Source organism: Miniopterus schreibersii (assembly GCF_964146895.1).
Source record: "Miniopterus schreibersii genome assembly, chromosome: 7".
Classification (NCBI taxonomy): Eukaryota; Metazoa; Chordata; class Mammalia; order Chiroptera; family Miniopteridae; genus Miniopterus; species Miniopterus schreibersii.
The window spans coordinates 25,171,469-25,187,961 of NC_138108.1; the positions used below are offsets into that span (position 1 = coordinate 25,171,469).

The 16,493-nt window shown below is 37.4% G+C and overlaps 1 protein-coding gene across 1 annotated transcript in view; it reads right to left on the reverse strand.

Moving 5' to 3' along the window:
* PLCL1 (phospholipase C like 1 (inactive)) overlaps positions 1-16,493 on the reverse strand; it is a 246,839-nt gene that overhangs the window by 24,906 nt on the left and 205,440 nt on the right. Inside the window, exons 4-5 of the mRNA XM_081142679.1 lie at positions 10,360-10,435; positions 8,233-8,342 (exon numbers count right to left, since the gene is read on the reverse strand). Of these exons, the coding sequence (XP_080998805.1) occupies positions 8,233-8,342; positions 10,360-10,435 (186 nt within the window). The remainder of the gene's footprint in view (positions 1-8,232; positions 8,343-10,359; positions 10,436-16,493) is intronic.

Consider the following 16,493-nt stretch of genomic DNA (forward strand, 5'->3'; position numbering starts at 1 on the left):
ATATGCATATAAATTCTTTGATTAATCTCTCTCCACCCAGGAAGGTGGGAGTGAGGGGGAAATACATCTCTTAATGCATGTTTTAGAAAAAAAGATCAACTTTCCAAAACTAGATTGGTTAGTAATTTATCAGGAACTTTTTTCTGGCCCAAAAGATTAATATTTCTCAGGCAACAGGATCCACAAACCGATGTTATTCTAGTTGTTTCATAATGCCAGCTGTCGAGCAGTGGACAACTGGAAGATCTATAATATTCTAGTCAATTAGGGATACCGCAGAGAGATTTAGATTGCAATGTTTTTATCCTGAATACATTGTAAAGCAATTAAAGGACTTTCAATCCCCGAGTCCACTGACTCAACCGTCCATTGAGAATAGTATCTTTTAAATAAACATTCAAAGAGCTTGGCTGTTTTTAGAACACATAGCTTTGTCCTGGCAGATTTACAAACCTAAGCATAAGGGGTTAGTGTATTTTCCTGCATATAGAAGAATTTTCTTCAGATAGGAAGAAACCTATACCCTTCTTTGTCTCTGAAAGCAAGCAGCTTCTCCCTAGTGATTTTATAACCTTTCCATAACATTTGATAACGCCAAAGTCTAAGACTCAATTCTAAGTCATAGTTCTGTGATAGTCTTATTCTTTCAGAAGTTACCTTCTTTCAAAAAATTAATATGATTATAATGATAAGAATGGATATTTCTTGACTTAGTAATTCCTGAAGAGTTACGTGTACATTTTTTATAAATCTAAACTTACTTTAAAAAATCCAAGGGGATTTTTCAAAATATATATAACTAATCTTTTCATAAAGCCATGGTTTTTCCTTAAAAGGAAAATTAAGTTCCTAATTATTCTGCTTTGGTGAACAGGTACCTTCACTTATTACAAATGTTTAAAGTATCACTACATGTGGGGAGTGATTTCACGAAGTTGTTTCACAAGCAGTGGGAAATGAGGATGGGGATCTGCCCCACCTCCCTGTCTGTTAGCATGCAGATGCGATCTCACGCATGATGTATCCATGAGCACACTGGATCTGCTTGAAATAAAAGAGTCTCATTAAATTGGAAGGTAACCACTTCTGGATTGAGAAAAATTTTCTTGCTGCCCATTATGAACTTTTCAATATGGCTTTAAAAGAATAACATCTAATTTCATTATTCTTACACTAAATGATCCTTTACATAGTTACATATACAGATAGGTATATACATGCATGCATATATCCACATACCCACACACACATATATATAACCTTTTAAATCCATATTTCTATATGTATGTGTATATGCTGACAAATGTTAAACTTTACTTGAACCCCGTGCTCCTGGAAAACAGGGATGGTTAAGAACCCCCGCTCTTCTCTGTTCTAGAAGATGGCTGACTGAAAGGAACCTCCATTCCCCATATGACCTAGATAAGACTCACGGATGCTCCCCTATTTACCTGTGCCAAGGCCAGACACACACCCTCTTGGTTCCCTTTCAGAAATGATGTGGGTGAGCTGGATAAAATATCTGTTTCCTTCATTTGGCCAAACTTTAGTTAAGCTTCTCTCCCTTCCTTCAAGCCCCTGAACTTGACCCCTCCTCCAGCATACAGCCCTTCTTAATAGTCTCTCAAGTTCACACCACCCAGACACCCACTCCCCATACCTGGTCCTTTCTAGCTTATTTGACCCTCCCAGTAAAAGAAAATTCCTTTTGCCTGACCTCTGAGAAGCTTACAGATTTTATGGAAGGAGTAGTTTCCTTATTTATGGCAATGGTCTCCTCCCCCATATTGCAATAACCTTTTTGAATAAAATATTTCTTTACCCAAATCTGGATTTGCTTTTACTTGACAATGTACACACCACACTTACACATACACTCAGAGGCGTGAGCTCACACTCTGATTTGGTAAAGAATAAAGAAATTAGTTAACTATATTCATTCTTCTTCTCCTGAGTAACAAGGAAAGTAGAGGAGCTTGTGTCTGAAAACCCTGAAAGGGCTATAAGAAATTAAAAATAAAACAGTTTTGTTATCAATGTTTTCTTTCCTCTTATATCATTGTAGAAAATAGTTAACAGAGTTAAGACATCAAACTTGCCTTAATTAAAAACTCTCCTTAGACTAAGACTAGGTGTGTGAGAAAAACATTTTCTCTAAAGAAAGTTTTCCTGCAAGAAATGTAAAACCTTCCAGAACATCCCAAGTTGGCGCCATGTCCTCTGGTCTATAATAGCTATTCATGAAGATTCTGCCACTTGTGAATTATTCAGAATCATTATAAAATGCAGCTTTCATGGGGGGGGTGGGATACCTCCCAGAGACACTAAATTTAGTTGTACTGGAGATAAAGTAGAGTGGTCTGTGCTTCCGTAATCATGTCAACAGCCTGGCTTTTATCTCTCCTAAACTCCTGGGAGGCACAGCTGGGGTGCAGTCACCCAAGGCAGAAATCTGGGTACCGTGCAACCAGCCTGCTTATTGCTAAGAAGCATTAACATTCCATCTGAACCATCTTATATTGTTGGACAAGAGTTGTTTGAAATAATGTTTTAGATTAGCACCTTATTATTATAGATGCATTGATTATACATTTTTTAAAGAATTTACTGTTTTTTCTAGTGCTAATATAGCTAATATTCTATATCATATCATTCTCTCTCGAAATCTTTTCAACTTTAAAACCACAGAAATCTCTCGAAAACCAACCTTACAGCATCCTCCTCTGCAACTATAATCTGTCAAATGAATTTTTATGGATACAGAACATTGCTATAGATTATTTTTTAGAAGGTTGCTGATTAAATTCACAATATGACTCATGACCAGATTTTATGTAATAACAAATTAGCTGTGATGCTAATGAATGGTAATTAAATGAGCCAGGCAGACATTTTAGAACTTCCCGACCAAGTTACGGAGGTCCAGCACATTTATTTTGATTAGTTTTCTTTCACCACTGTTTTCAGATTGTTTTGGCAACCACACTCAAGTATCAAGATACAAGGCAGAGCTTTGGAATCCATGAAAGGCTAAAGATATTTGCTCTCTGCTCAGCTGGTACTTCCTCGTAGACGACCTCCCTGACCTCTCCTATTATATCAAAACCCATTACACATTCTGGGTAAGGCCACGCAATTGCTCCTTCATGGCACTCGTCACAGAGACAAATGGGACATGCAGTGTGTGATTATTGAGTGACTGCCTCCCCCACAAGACTGTCAGCTCCATGAGACCAGGGGCCATGTTTTCATTCACCAGTACATTCCCAGGCACACAGCCCAGCCCTCTGTAGGAACATACAGATACTTGTTGATGGATGATTGCGATTTCACGCACACACACAAAAATTACTGTTTCCCAAATTATGCATTAGAAGAAGCCTTTTTATAGTTTGTATCTTCTTATTTATAAATGTTGGAAGGGAAATAAATAAAATCCCCTCCTTGATATGGGAGAGAAAGGTATTTATTCTGCACTAATAAGCCAAACAATAACAAGGTCCTAAAAATGTGTCTAAGAGTACCTTTCCAGATACCTAGTCAAGGAAAAATATCAAACTTAGCTTATAAAACCCCAGGGGTAGATGCTATGTCTTCTAAATGTATACTCTTCACTTCATAAGGCCTGATAACATTTTTTTTGTAAGAAGACAATGGCACTGACACATGAGAATGAAGTTGTTTTCCTAGAACTGATTCATCCATTCTCTCTCACCTGCACCCTTTTCCCTGGTGACAAATGACAAGCACGGTAAGGCAGCTGGCTGAGATTACAGGTGAGTCTAGGGCTTGCTAGGTTGAATGGGACTAAACCGGCTGCCACCATAATCAGACCCTCCCTCCCTTTTGACATCATTGTTATTTTGCCCTTCCCAGTTCCAGTCACCCAACACTGCCAGCATGACAATACCAGAACTGCTTGCCAAAACTCAAATATTATTTTTAAAACATATAATAGGCAAAAGTTAAAAATCAAGTGAAAATTTTAAAATAAATGTAGCATAGAGAAGATATAGACTAGATCAATACACAACATTCCATTATCTTTATATTTTTTAAAATTTGGTAAAAAAAATCAATTTTAGCAGGCTGCAGGTGTCAAGTAGAGCTACATAAAAATAAGGGAGTGGTGAATGGGGAGTTATGGTTTAATGGGTATAGAGTTTCAGTTTTACAAAATGAAAAGAGTAAGGAGATAGATGGTGGTCATAGCACAACATTTTGAATGTATTTGATACCAGTGAACTGTACATTTAAAATGGCTATTACGGTAAATTTTATGTTATGTGTATTTTACCACAATTAAAACCAAAATCCCACCAAGATACTAAGTATAGATCATTCCATTTGGAAAGAGCAGTTAGAAAGGGAAAAGAGAGCAGTAAGAGGAATCACACTAGGAGACTATGCAAAGAAAAACTAGAAACTTAAAATTAGGGTCTCATAGCACCATGGGTTAAAAAAAATCAAAAGTAGGGGAGCAAGACATAAAAGACAGGATCTATAAGTAGAGAGATCTACGCTATTGATAAGTTTAGTGACAAAAGGACCAATGTATTTAAAACACTGTAATGCAGTGACGCTACAGGAAAAGATTGGGGGGAAAAAACATAATTATAAAATGTGGAGACCAGTTTCATCTGCCCCATTACGCAGCTGGAAAGGAAGAAGCCAGTGAAACATAAAGTGTGTGCCGCACGTATCAGAAGAAGCCACTGATCGCATGATTGAGTCCAAGCACAAGCAGAGGAAAAAGGCCTGTTGCCCTAAAACTGGCTGCAGCGACACCCATGTGACAATGTCTGCCCTCATCCCCGCCGTCTGCAGAGAGAGATCTGTGCTTATCAAAGCACTGAGACTGGCTGCATAGCATACTTTGGGGTAAAATCTGAAGGGTTTTAGGTGCACTTGAAAGCATTTTTCTATGTTACAATAAAAAGTCAAGGAAATTATATTGTTTATTTTTAAGTAATCTATAATTTTAAATAAAACACTTCCCAAATTAACAACTGACTACAATAGGTTGGCTATGCAAGTAGAGTTGCAGTATCTTTTTCTGGGAGACTTAAAGAACAGGAAAAATTCCCATTGTAGGATTTTAATATTATGTTTCACCTTGCTAACTGGTCACAAGATAACTCACGTCTGCACTTACATTAACTTAAGTCATTTTAAGGTCTGAAAGCAATTTAGAGTTTTAAAAGAACAGAAAAGTAGCCGGCCGCAGAGGCGAGTTCTGGCTCGAAATAGCCAGTCAGCAAGGTTAATAAGCAAACAAAACTTATTTTTGAAGGACATCATGGAGAACAGACAGACCAAAGGACGCATTCATGTGGGGGGGGGGGGCTGAGACGGAGCTATCTTGGTCCAGTGATTATCTGCAAAAGATACTGAAGACTGAGTCGTGAGACTCACATCATTCTACCCAAATAAACACGCTGGCTACGCAGGGAGTTGGATTCTGTGCTCAGTAGTGAAAGAGAAAGGAAGGGAGAGGGAACGGATGGGTAGGGTTGGATACTGGCATATGGTAAAAGTGTGGGAAATGCAAAAGGCCTGCTGCACAAGTTCCTGCTCTGGCCCCACGCATGGTGCTGAACTCTGAATTAAAGGAAAACATATGTATGGGAGCTCCCAGGACCATCTTGATTTCAGCCTCGTTGCTGGATTCTAAGCCCTGACCTCTGGCTTAGAAAATCTGGACACTGTCATTACAATTCATATTCATTATATTACATAGCTATTCATCTTTGTCTCTGAAAACTTTTCTCCAGCTTCCCTGGCATTTATTAATATCAGATGAGTATAATACTGGATTTCAGAAAACATATACTAAGGAATTTATTTTGTAGTCTCAGCTCAATTTACTTTAAAACTAATGCCCCTTTCTATAACTCCATGCTGCCAACCCACCATTTACCTGAAGGCACATTTCTCATTTTTGCCAATTCCTTCCTTACTTGTTGGAAATTACATTGGAATTAAATATTTTTAGCTACATGAACCCACATATTCAACCAATATTGATCAGGCTCTACTCCCTCCCCCTAGAGAGTGGGGAGTCCTTGTGTAAATTAGCATGTAAGGAAACCTTTTCAATAGGCAACTTAGAATTTTAGAGGTGAGCCCTGCCACATCCTACTAATTCAGTGATTATATCTTACCAGCGTGGTTATTACTAATTCAACCAGTTGTAACCAATGTAAATTGACTCTAGTAAACTTAAGAGAAGGGGCATGTATTGGAAGACTTTGAGGAGCTCTGAAAATTAATAAGACAGGAGAACAAAGCAGGATCTAAGAGCTCCAAATCTAAGATACAAAAATAAAGGAAGAGTCTTAGACAGAAGGGGATCTTCCCTGAGGCACCACTGGAATAAACAGTCTCCCACAGAGCTCAGTCCCTTTCTCTCTCAGCTAAAATTTCAAATTCCAAGGAGGTAATTTGTCTATTATGTGCAGAAGGGGCACCTGATTGACAAGCCCACAAAATGGTGACTTAGAGCTCTTGTATGTATTATCTCATATAATTCTCACTAAAACTGGGCGTAGATATTATTAGCACCCTCAGAGAGTACATAACCTGGCCAAAGCCTCAGCTCTCAGGCGATCTGCACACGGAGCCTGTGCCCTCACCCCTGCTCTAGGCTGCCTGGACTCAGTCGTGAGGATTGAATTTTACAGGAGGCAGGAGGACAGGGCAATGGTTAGAACCATGGGCATGAGTTAAAATCTCAGCTCTGCCATTTATTAGCTAAAGACAAGAAACAAACCTCCCTAGTCCTCAATTTCCTCATCTGTAAGATGGAAGAGATGAGATATCAGAAAAGACAGGAGCTGTCTCAAGGTGACACGGTTGTTGCAGAGAAAGGGGAAATGTACATCAACTACTTACCCATGAGTGCCTGTCACATATTAAGTGCTGAATAATTAATGGCCTTTATTAGTTTATGCCTGTCACCCTTGTAGACTGGTCCTGGAGGCCTAGGTATTATTCTTTTGCTATTTGGAGCCTAGCACCTTTCTCAAGGACCAGTACATTAATAAGTCCACCTAAATATCTGCTGAACAGAAGGCGTTTGTATCAGGGTTCACACTGCCATGATGTACTCTAGTGTTATAATAAGCTCCTCTTTATATTAATGTGATAGCTCTTCCCTGCCTGTTAAGCAAATGATGCCTATTTTCCCCCATCCCACCCCTTACCCCCAGAGTGTCAATTCATGAGATCAGGGCCTGCATCTCTTTTTGTTTTCCATGGATCTTCGATGCCTAGGACAGAGCCCAGTACACAGTAGGGCTTAACAAATATCTGTGAGTTGAATTTTTAATAAACATTTATGATACTTATAGATCACCTAGCACTTTCACATAAACGTGTGCAGCATCTCTCTGCAGAGCAGGTTAAAGACACAGGCTCTAGAGCAAACCACCTGGGTTCACATCCCAGCTCCACCATTCACTAAGCAAGTGACCTTGGGTAATGCATGTAAGTTTTTAATGCCTTAGTTTTCTTACCTGTAAAATGGGAATAATAACAGTATTGGGTTGTATTAAAATGTTAATTCATATAAACCTTATGAAACAGCACCTGACACATAGGATGTGTTCTTTAAATGTCGGCAATGATTAATTTTATTTGTGGCTATTTTTCTCCTATCACAACGTCAAAAACGAATTATTCCGACTGCTTAAATCATTTCCCCTTTCATATAAGAAAATAAGAAAAGCGTCATCTTTACTTAAAATCCTGAAATTAATTTTCAACAGAGCAAATCATAATCTCAAGAAAATTACTTCCAAAGCTCTTTGCAAAAATAAATGTATTTATAATGTCTGTTCTTAAAATAAAAATAATCCTAAATGGCTCCAGATATTTTATAGCTTAAGGCTCTTCCAAATCACTTGCATTGGAACATTTGGCCTTATTGTTATCACAAACAAGAACGGCTATACTGCCTTGAACAGAAGTGTCCATGTGAGTAAAAACACAGAGGCACGAACACCGGGCAACATATTTAGGCTGTGCTGTGCTCTGCCCCCACCACAAAGCTCACTGCCCTGCTAGGGCAGAAAGCACGCAGTGCCAGGGTGCGTCTCCCCATCACTCAGAGCACGGGCCCGGTGACTAGGCCACTCATTACTTAAAAATGCAAATCATCATATTTAACCATGGATGTTTCTGGAGAAATGAAAAACAAAGGGAAAGGGGGCACCTGGACATTTCACTCACCTTCAGCACTGTAATGTTCCATGCAAAGCTCTCAGTTGCCTTGTTGAGTTTCCTTCCTTTTAAACCTTCTTTTGCCCCCAGATTATGAAGTTCCTCATGGAACTCCATTCCTTTAAAAAAAGAGAACATGTAAGATTTCTTAATATATATTGAAGAAAAATAGGCATTTAATAAAAACATTATCAGTAAATATATAATTTCCCATTCCTGTCTTTCTTTTATAATCTCTAAATCCCTAACTTAAGTTGTCCTTCCCATTCCATTCATCCCCACCAAATGGCTATTCTTAGGGAAAAACAATAATAATCCATGCATTAGACTAAAATACATTTTAAACAGCCAGGAGCCATAGGCAAACACATGAGAAGGTAAGAAGCAATTCTTCCAATAGGTTACATCCATCTTGTTTGTTCTATGCTTGGTTTTTATATGAAATAGTTCAATGTGTGAAGGGCAGCCATATGGGATGGGCATAAATCTCTCTTTTCCTATGAACCACCCATATGCCTTGACAGTAGGCCCTGGAGCCCACATCAATAACAATGGTAATTAATAAATGCAAAATAAAAATTAAAAGATTTTTTTTAAATAGCATTCCTGTAAACACCCAAATGTTTCAGATTTGGGAATAACTTTAAAGTGGTATTTTAGCTCAGTTATTCTCAAAAGCTTGAATACTATAAAAACATCACCACAATCTGTTTCATCAGCCTCTGTCTTAGAACTTCAAGAATGAAAATAATTTTTCTTCTGGACAGTTCATTCCATCTTGGAAGAGCTAAGACTGATATCCAGCCAAAGTCTCTTTTCCCTGGAATTTCGATTCATTCCTTGGTGCTAGCTAGACCCAGATCAACAAGGTCTAATTTCATTTCTGCAGAGTGACCCTTTAAATATTTTTAAAAAGATATTAAAGCCCACTAGAGTCTTCTGTTCTCCAGATTAGACATTCTAACATGTTTCAGCTTACTAATAATGTCTTTTGTTTAAGGATGACATCCAGGCAGGGCCACTGTGTTACCTAACTTCCCAGAGTGAAGCTTGCAGAGACCTGAACCCAGAAACATCTATCAAAGCGGGCTTGAAGCAGCCACTTGAGGGAAGGATGTATCACCACCCTACTTGTTCGAGCTACTCTGCTTTTACTGATGCAGCCTAAAACTACATTAACTTTCCTGGTGCTCACATCTCAAACATAGCGTATGGTAAGAGCATGGCTGTGGAGCCGGGGCTAACACTGGCTCCACCACTTACCAGGTACGTGAGCAAGTCTCTGAAACTCCACCATTCAGTTTCCTTATTGGTTAAATGGTGATAATGAGAACGTTTCCCTCAAGGGATTGTGGTGAAGATTAAATGAGTCAATACATGTAAAGCTCTCAAAGTAGTGCCTGACATCATTTTTAAAGTTTGGTCTGGGTTCAAAGGTCAGCTCTACCACATTTTAATATGGGATCGTGGGTAATTCACTCAATCTCTCAGAATCTCAGATGCCTCATCTGTAGATTGGATGTCATGGTTATTACCTTGCAGAGCTGTTACAAGGACCAAGGAACACAATTCAGTAATTAGTATATCCTATGCATATATATCAAGCAATTGTCATTATTGTCATCATCTTCATCATAATCATTATTGTGTGTGTGTATCAAGGAGACATGGATCCAAGAAAAGTAAGAGTACAAGAGTTTGGATAAAGAGAAACATAAACAGAGGTATGTCCTCACAGATATGTGAGGACCAGTAAATGAGGCAAAGGCCTCAAAGATTAAAAGGATTATGTTTCAAATTGTAAGAGTGAAGTGGTTCTTGAGAGGCAGTGTGGAACCATAGCTTCCATATCAGTAGTAAAAGGTTTTGATAGGCTACCAAACCACAAAAGTTGATTCAGAAATGCTCACCTCTCTAGAAATCTTCAGACATCACCATATATATATACACACACACACATATATATATATATCTGTACTAAACAAAGACTTAAGTGTAACTCAAAATATAAACTATGCCATAAAATATTTAATTTCAAAAATAAGAACACAAACTTTTTTTAAAAATCTGCCAAGAATTATCATTATGATTTCTAAACAACATAGTTGCAGGAGGGTGAGAGTGGGAGGAGATTACCTGCTTTCTGGCACTGCACAATCTTTTCCTGGACTGTGTCAGCCATTTCTATGAGAAACCGGCTCTCTTGAATCATCTGTCACAAAACAAACATCAAAAAGGTGGTTGTCAGAAATCCTTAACCTGGCTCATTGGAAAGAGTACATACAGAGAGACCTACATAACACAGCCAGCACAGAAAGCCATGGTCTTAACCACAAGAAATGGGAGAGGGAAGGATAATCTCTGCTCCAACTCTCACCCATTCTAACACTACAGCTGGAGTCACCTATCTTGATTGCTCTAGTTATGCAACATGCCTCTCACACTATGCGTGTCAAACAAATAACTGTTGAATAAATGCATACACATTCCTTAAGCCACAGGTGGCATTCATGAACACGTTTTATTCCACTCCCTCATCCCAAAGGTTACTACAACATCAAGGCAAGTGTCACTGAAACAACAGCAATGAGATTCAGAATAGGGAGTCACCTAGTGATGAGCTAAAGGACTGTTGAAAATATAAATGAAGTTGCCAGCTTGGATTTGGGTGGCCTAAAGATGGCAGAGGTCTAGTCGTTCCTCTAGTAGGGCTCCAGCTCCACTGTCAATAATGAGGAGTGGGTCAGGTCTCAGAGCTACCAACTCAACAGAGCTTGTAGGCACCAACACTGAAATGGTTGTCCCTGCCCTCCGTATTTGCATAGAAAGCAAGTACGTCCAAGAGGTAATTAAGATACTGAGTGAAGTAGGGGAAATAATACAACTGTTAGAGAGATGAAGAAAAGAAAAATCTGTATGTGAAAATGGGGAAAGATGATAGGTAAAAAAAATTTGATCAGAAAGACAAGGGACGGGAGGCCTTTTGAAAAAATGATTAAAGAAAGTCAATCAATAAGCAAACTAACACTTCCTGAATTTCCAGCACTCTTCTATTCTCAATAAAAATTGTCCCATTTCATCTTACTATTCCATGTTTATTTGTCTGGCTCAATATTCTGAAGGGAGTTAGTTCAAGGCAGAATTCAAAGTGGACATAAAAGGTCTTGAGTAAGACATTTTTCATGTCAGTTTTTTCTTATCTTATATAATCACTTCCAAATATAAAGTGGTTTGTGATTACAAATTTTCAAATGGAAAAGAACATCAAGTCACAAATTTTTAGTGCCTAATAACTCTATAGGAGTAAAATTCTATTATTCATTCATTTAGCGAATACCTATTAAGCAACCACTATGTGTAGGCGTAGTGAAAAGTAGAAGGGATGCAACACATTGCTGAGCGAAAACAGGCATCTCTATCTCCATAGTCTAAAAGGAAGTCTACTCAAATGAATAAAATATGATAATCAATTCAAACAAAATTAATTTACTCATATTTTCTGCTCACAGTGATTAGTCTAAAGTGACTTACTTGAAGGGCAAAATTGACTATCAAAACCATAAAACCAGACACTCAGGAAGGTCTCAACGGAGTCAAACTTTTGAACTGCATTAGTTAACTCTTCCACCTTCCAACAGTTAGTAGAGTGCTTGTGAATAACAATTTATCAATGGTTCACAGTAGCCTGAGTTACTACAGCTTTCAAATGAATGAAATTTATAGGCAGAGAAAAATTAATATAGAGGCAATCTGCTTTAGTCTTTTTTAAGCTTAGCATCCACACCTGTAACATCAAGTGAGTTTTTATAATTCTTTCAAAAGTTATCAGAGGTTCCAATTACTCAAGTAGCAGACAAAATGTTTTCATGAAATTCAAGCAAGGGAAACATTCATTTAAAAAGACACATTCTGTGACTTTACCATGACTAAAGAAGATAATATACCATACATTTTTAGAATTATTTAATTTTAAGGCTAAAAGAATCTTAGCTATCATGACCACTGCTTTAATTTCATTAAAAAGTAAACTAATTTATAAGATCATATGATTTTTACCCTTTATTCTGTTAATGTGGTGAATCACACTGATTGATTTGCATATGTTGAACCATCCTTCTGCCCCTGAAATGAATCCCACTTGACCGTGATGTATTACTTTTAATGCATTGTTGTATTCAGTTTGCTACTATTTAGGATTTTTAATCTATATTTATTAGAGATATTGGCCTGTAGTTTTCTTTTTTGTGTTACCCTTGCCAGGTTTTGGTGTCAGGGTTATGTTGGCTTCATAAAATGTGTTGGGAAGTGTTGCCTCTTCTTCAATTTTATGGAAGAGTTTGAGAAGGAAGTGCATCCAATCTCCTTTGAACGTTTGGTAGAATTCACTAGTGAAGCCATCTGGTCCTGGACTTGTACTTTTTGGGAGGTTTTTTGATGGTTGTTTCAATTTCCTCACTGTTGATCGGCCTATTTAAATTTTCCAATTCTTCGCGATTCAGTCTAGGAAGGTTATATATTTCTAGGAATATATTCATTTATTCTAGGTTATTGAACTTGGTAGCCATAGTCTTTCATAGAATTCTTGTATGATCCTTTGTGTATCTGTGATGTCTGTGGTAACTTCTCCTCTTTTATTTCTGATTCCGTTTATTTGAGTCTTTTCTCTTTTTTCCTTAGTGAGTCTACGGTGCCCAAGACATGGAAACAGCTGAAGTGTCTTTCAATAAATGATTAGATAAAGAAGATGTGGTATATATACAATGGCACATATACAATTGAATACTACTCAGCTGTAAGATGAAACACTACCATTTGTGACAACATGGATGGGCTTTGAGAATATCATGCTAAGCGAAATAAATCAGACAGAAAAAGTTAAGAACCATATGATTTTACTCATACGTGGGATATAAAGCTGAAAGCAACAAATAAACAAGACAAGCAAACAAACAAAAACTCATAGACACAGAGAACAGTATGGTGGTTACGAGAGGGAAGGGGGTGGGGAGTAGTAAAGGGGAAAGGGGGTCAAATATATGGTGATGAAAGAAGATTTGACTTTGGCTGGTGGGCGCACAGAAATGTACACTTGAAATCTAAATCATCTTATTAACCAATGTCACTCAATAAATGTAATAAAAAATATAAATAAATACATAGATGAAGCTAATACAAAATTAAAGGAAACTAAGACTTATAGGAGTTGAGATTCTTGCCCTAAAAACAGAACTAATTAATAATCAAGCTGAAATTCTAATCCCAGTTTCCTGGCATCCCTCTTACTTTCATGAAAAAATAGCGCCCCTCTATTTTTGTCTGGCCAGGCCATGCTCCATATGAGAACACATGCCTTCACATACATGCAATCTTTTCAGTCTGAAATGTAGCATTCCAAAATCACCGGGCCCACCCTGTCAGAAAGAAAATAAGGGCATGCCCATAACCAATCCATTTCAACCATATTAAAACATATCCTTTCTAAGAAAAATGCAAAAAAAGGAATATGATTTATCATTTCCTTTGATAATATCCTTGTTGACATATTATATTCATTTCTCTTCATTTTGCTCTAAGTAGAGAATATATGCTACCAGTCTCTGATAAAAAACTCTCTATTGATTGAGCAGTTTTCTTTGCAGTATTTTACTAAATGTCTTCTCAGTGTTAAGAACAAAATGAATACGCTTCCTGCATCCAAAAACTCTTTGTAACAACCTGAGAAGGAAGTGTCCTCTTCTTTCAATCCCACCTCACCCCACTGCCCTCAGGAACCCATTCCCAATGCCTCTCATCTTTATTTCATCTGCAGCCTCTGCCTCTCCGCTGGCTTATGCCCTTCTCCCCTGGTCAAATCCTACCAGGCCTCAAAGTTCACTTCAATGGCCCCTCTTCCATTGATGTCATGATCCTCTCTTCTCTCCCTCTTTTACCTCCAAATTCCCAGAACATTCTATTTTTTTAGTCTATGATTTTTTTCTATCTTAGATTATAATGAATTGTTTACCTATGTTATCTCCCACCCCTTGCTTCCCCAGTAAATTGTACTTCCAGTAGCTCAGGGACATTATCCTACTCATCCTTATATCCCCAGATTCATCTATCCATTTATATAATCACCTTTTTTTCTATTTTACTTTGTGATTCTTATTCCTTCTACACATCTATTACTCATACATTTATCCACAATAAAATATTTTATTTATTATTGATCACTTCTCAATCCCATAATGATCTTTTTTGAACTCTAATATTTCTTTTTGTTTCTAGTCTTTTTTCTAGGCTCCTCTGTTTTTCTATATTCTTACACACTCTTCTGTTTTCATTTTAAATAAAGGATTTGAATCTTAACTGATAACTTTCAGATTAAGTCCTGAAAAATAAATGTAAATCTTTTAACAGAATCATCCCTATAAAAAATATAATACTCAATATCAGAAAATAAATTTTAAAACTTTATTACTTATTTGAAGTAAAATAAAGCCAGGACCAAAACATACAACAAATCATATGATACAAGTTCCCTTCAAAAGCTTCCAGGTAAGTATTTGTTAACCTCACATCATAAGAAGTTTGTTTTTCCCAGTGTCTAATAGATCACTTCATAAAATGATAGTCAAGTGTGATTTAACCTTCAACATAGAACAGCATCCCTTGGACATTCTCTAGAGGATAATCTGAAATCCGTTAGTTATAAAAGTCACAACTTTTCCTAAAATAGCTCATCACTAATATCCTCAGAATTTAAAATTATTGCTCATATGAACTTTTCTCATAAGAGCATTTGATCTTCTCTATGATAACACTTTCCACTGTATTTAGAAAAACAATTTTATTCTATCTTCCACACTCAGCTTTCAACTATTTGTGGCTGTAGAGAAAACAAATAAGATGGATGGCTGAAATGTACCAATAATTCCAAACCACATTTAAATGAACAGTTTCAACCTTTTCCCAGCTAAGTAATTTATCTAAGTTGTCAGGAAGGAAAAATGGTTGATGTGAGTTTCATCGCCTTCCTAGGTCTCTACAGATCCTGACAGAAATGACATATAGGTGCAAAAGTCAAGGAGAGAAGGTGAGAAGCATGTCCTCAGATAATCCCCTGGCCGGGTACACAGGACACCTAGCCAGCCAACATTTAGTTGACTCAAGCGATAGAATCTGGCAGTAGCCTGATTTACTTATCTGATGTCTCAGCCTCAGCTCCCAGTTGCCTTGGCCTGTTGTAGTGATACAAAGAGCTTTTCTTTGGTTCTGTCACATGAATATCTCCTAATGGATCTTATTTCCTTGCCATAGCTTTGTATCAAAAAGGACAGAGGATTTACCCAGATAAAGGATGGCATTACTTTATGCATTAGATGTCCTCAACGGGGATGTATAAAGTTATCAGTTAAGATTAAAATCCTTTATTTAAAATGGAAACAGTAATGCTTTTACACAGAGATGGATTGAACTGTCCAATCTGGGGGGGGGGGGGGGGGAGAACTGTCCTTCCAGCTCTTTTCTGTAGGGAATTTAACTAATTGCCTAGGATCATTGCAGAGTCCCTGTAACTATTTAATGCTACTAAAAAGATGAGCTTCCATCCCATCATGACTCATAAACCTTTCATAGATTCCAATTTTCTTCTGAATTATATCTAAAGTCTTAGAACCACAGAACTGTATATTTAGAAGTCACTTTAAGGACCATCATGGACAATCCTATTCTATAGATGAAAAAACTGAGCCCCAAACTGACTTGCTTAAAGCCACACAGTTAGTTAGTGAAACAGTTGAGTTTAGAAGCCAGGTAGTCTTGAGGAGCAGACCTAAGCTGGTAAGTCATTCTGTGACATGGATATTATATTGAAGTTCAGAACTCCTATTGCAAATGCAAGTGGGTGATTAACATTTAATAAAGTAGAATTCATCAAGTAAAGCATCAGGAAAATACGTTTTTGCTATGACTGCTTCTCCCTCTAAATCTAACTTACAACATGCATCAATCAATGTAGATACTCCTCCTATGAAATCTAGAAAGAGATATACTTACAACCACTGCTTTTTCAGAAAGGAGTGATCAAATTTGGAAAGTCAAACACATAAGAATATGTGAGTCAATTAAAAAAACAATCTACTGTAGACCTACTTTGTTCTTTCTCCTTGGAAAGAGTGAAATAATTAATCCATGTTTTACCTTCCTTCTAATGAAAATATAGGGTGTTGGTTTTTGGTTCTGTAGTGGCTCAGCTGTTCAGATTGCTTAAAATAAGACTTGAATTTTAT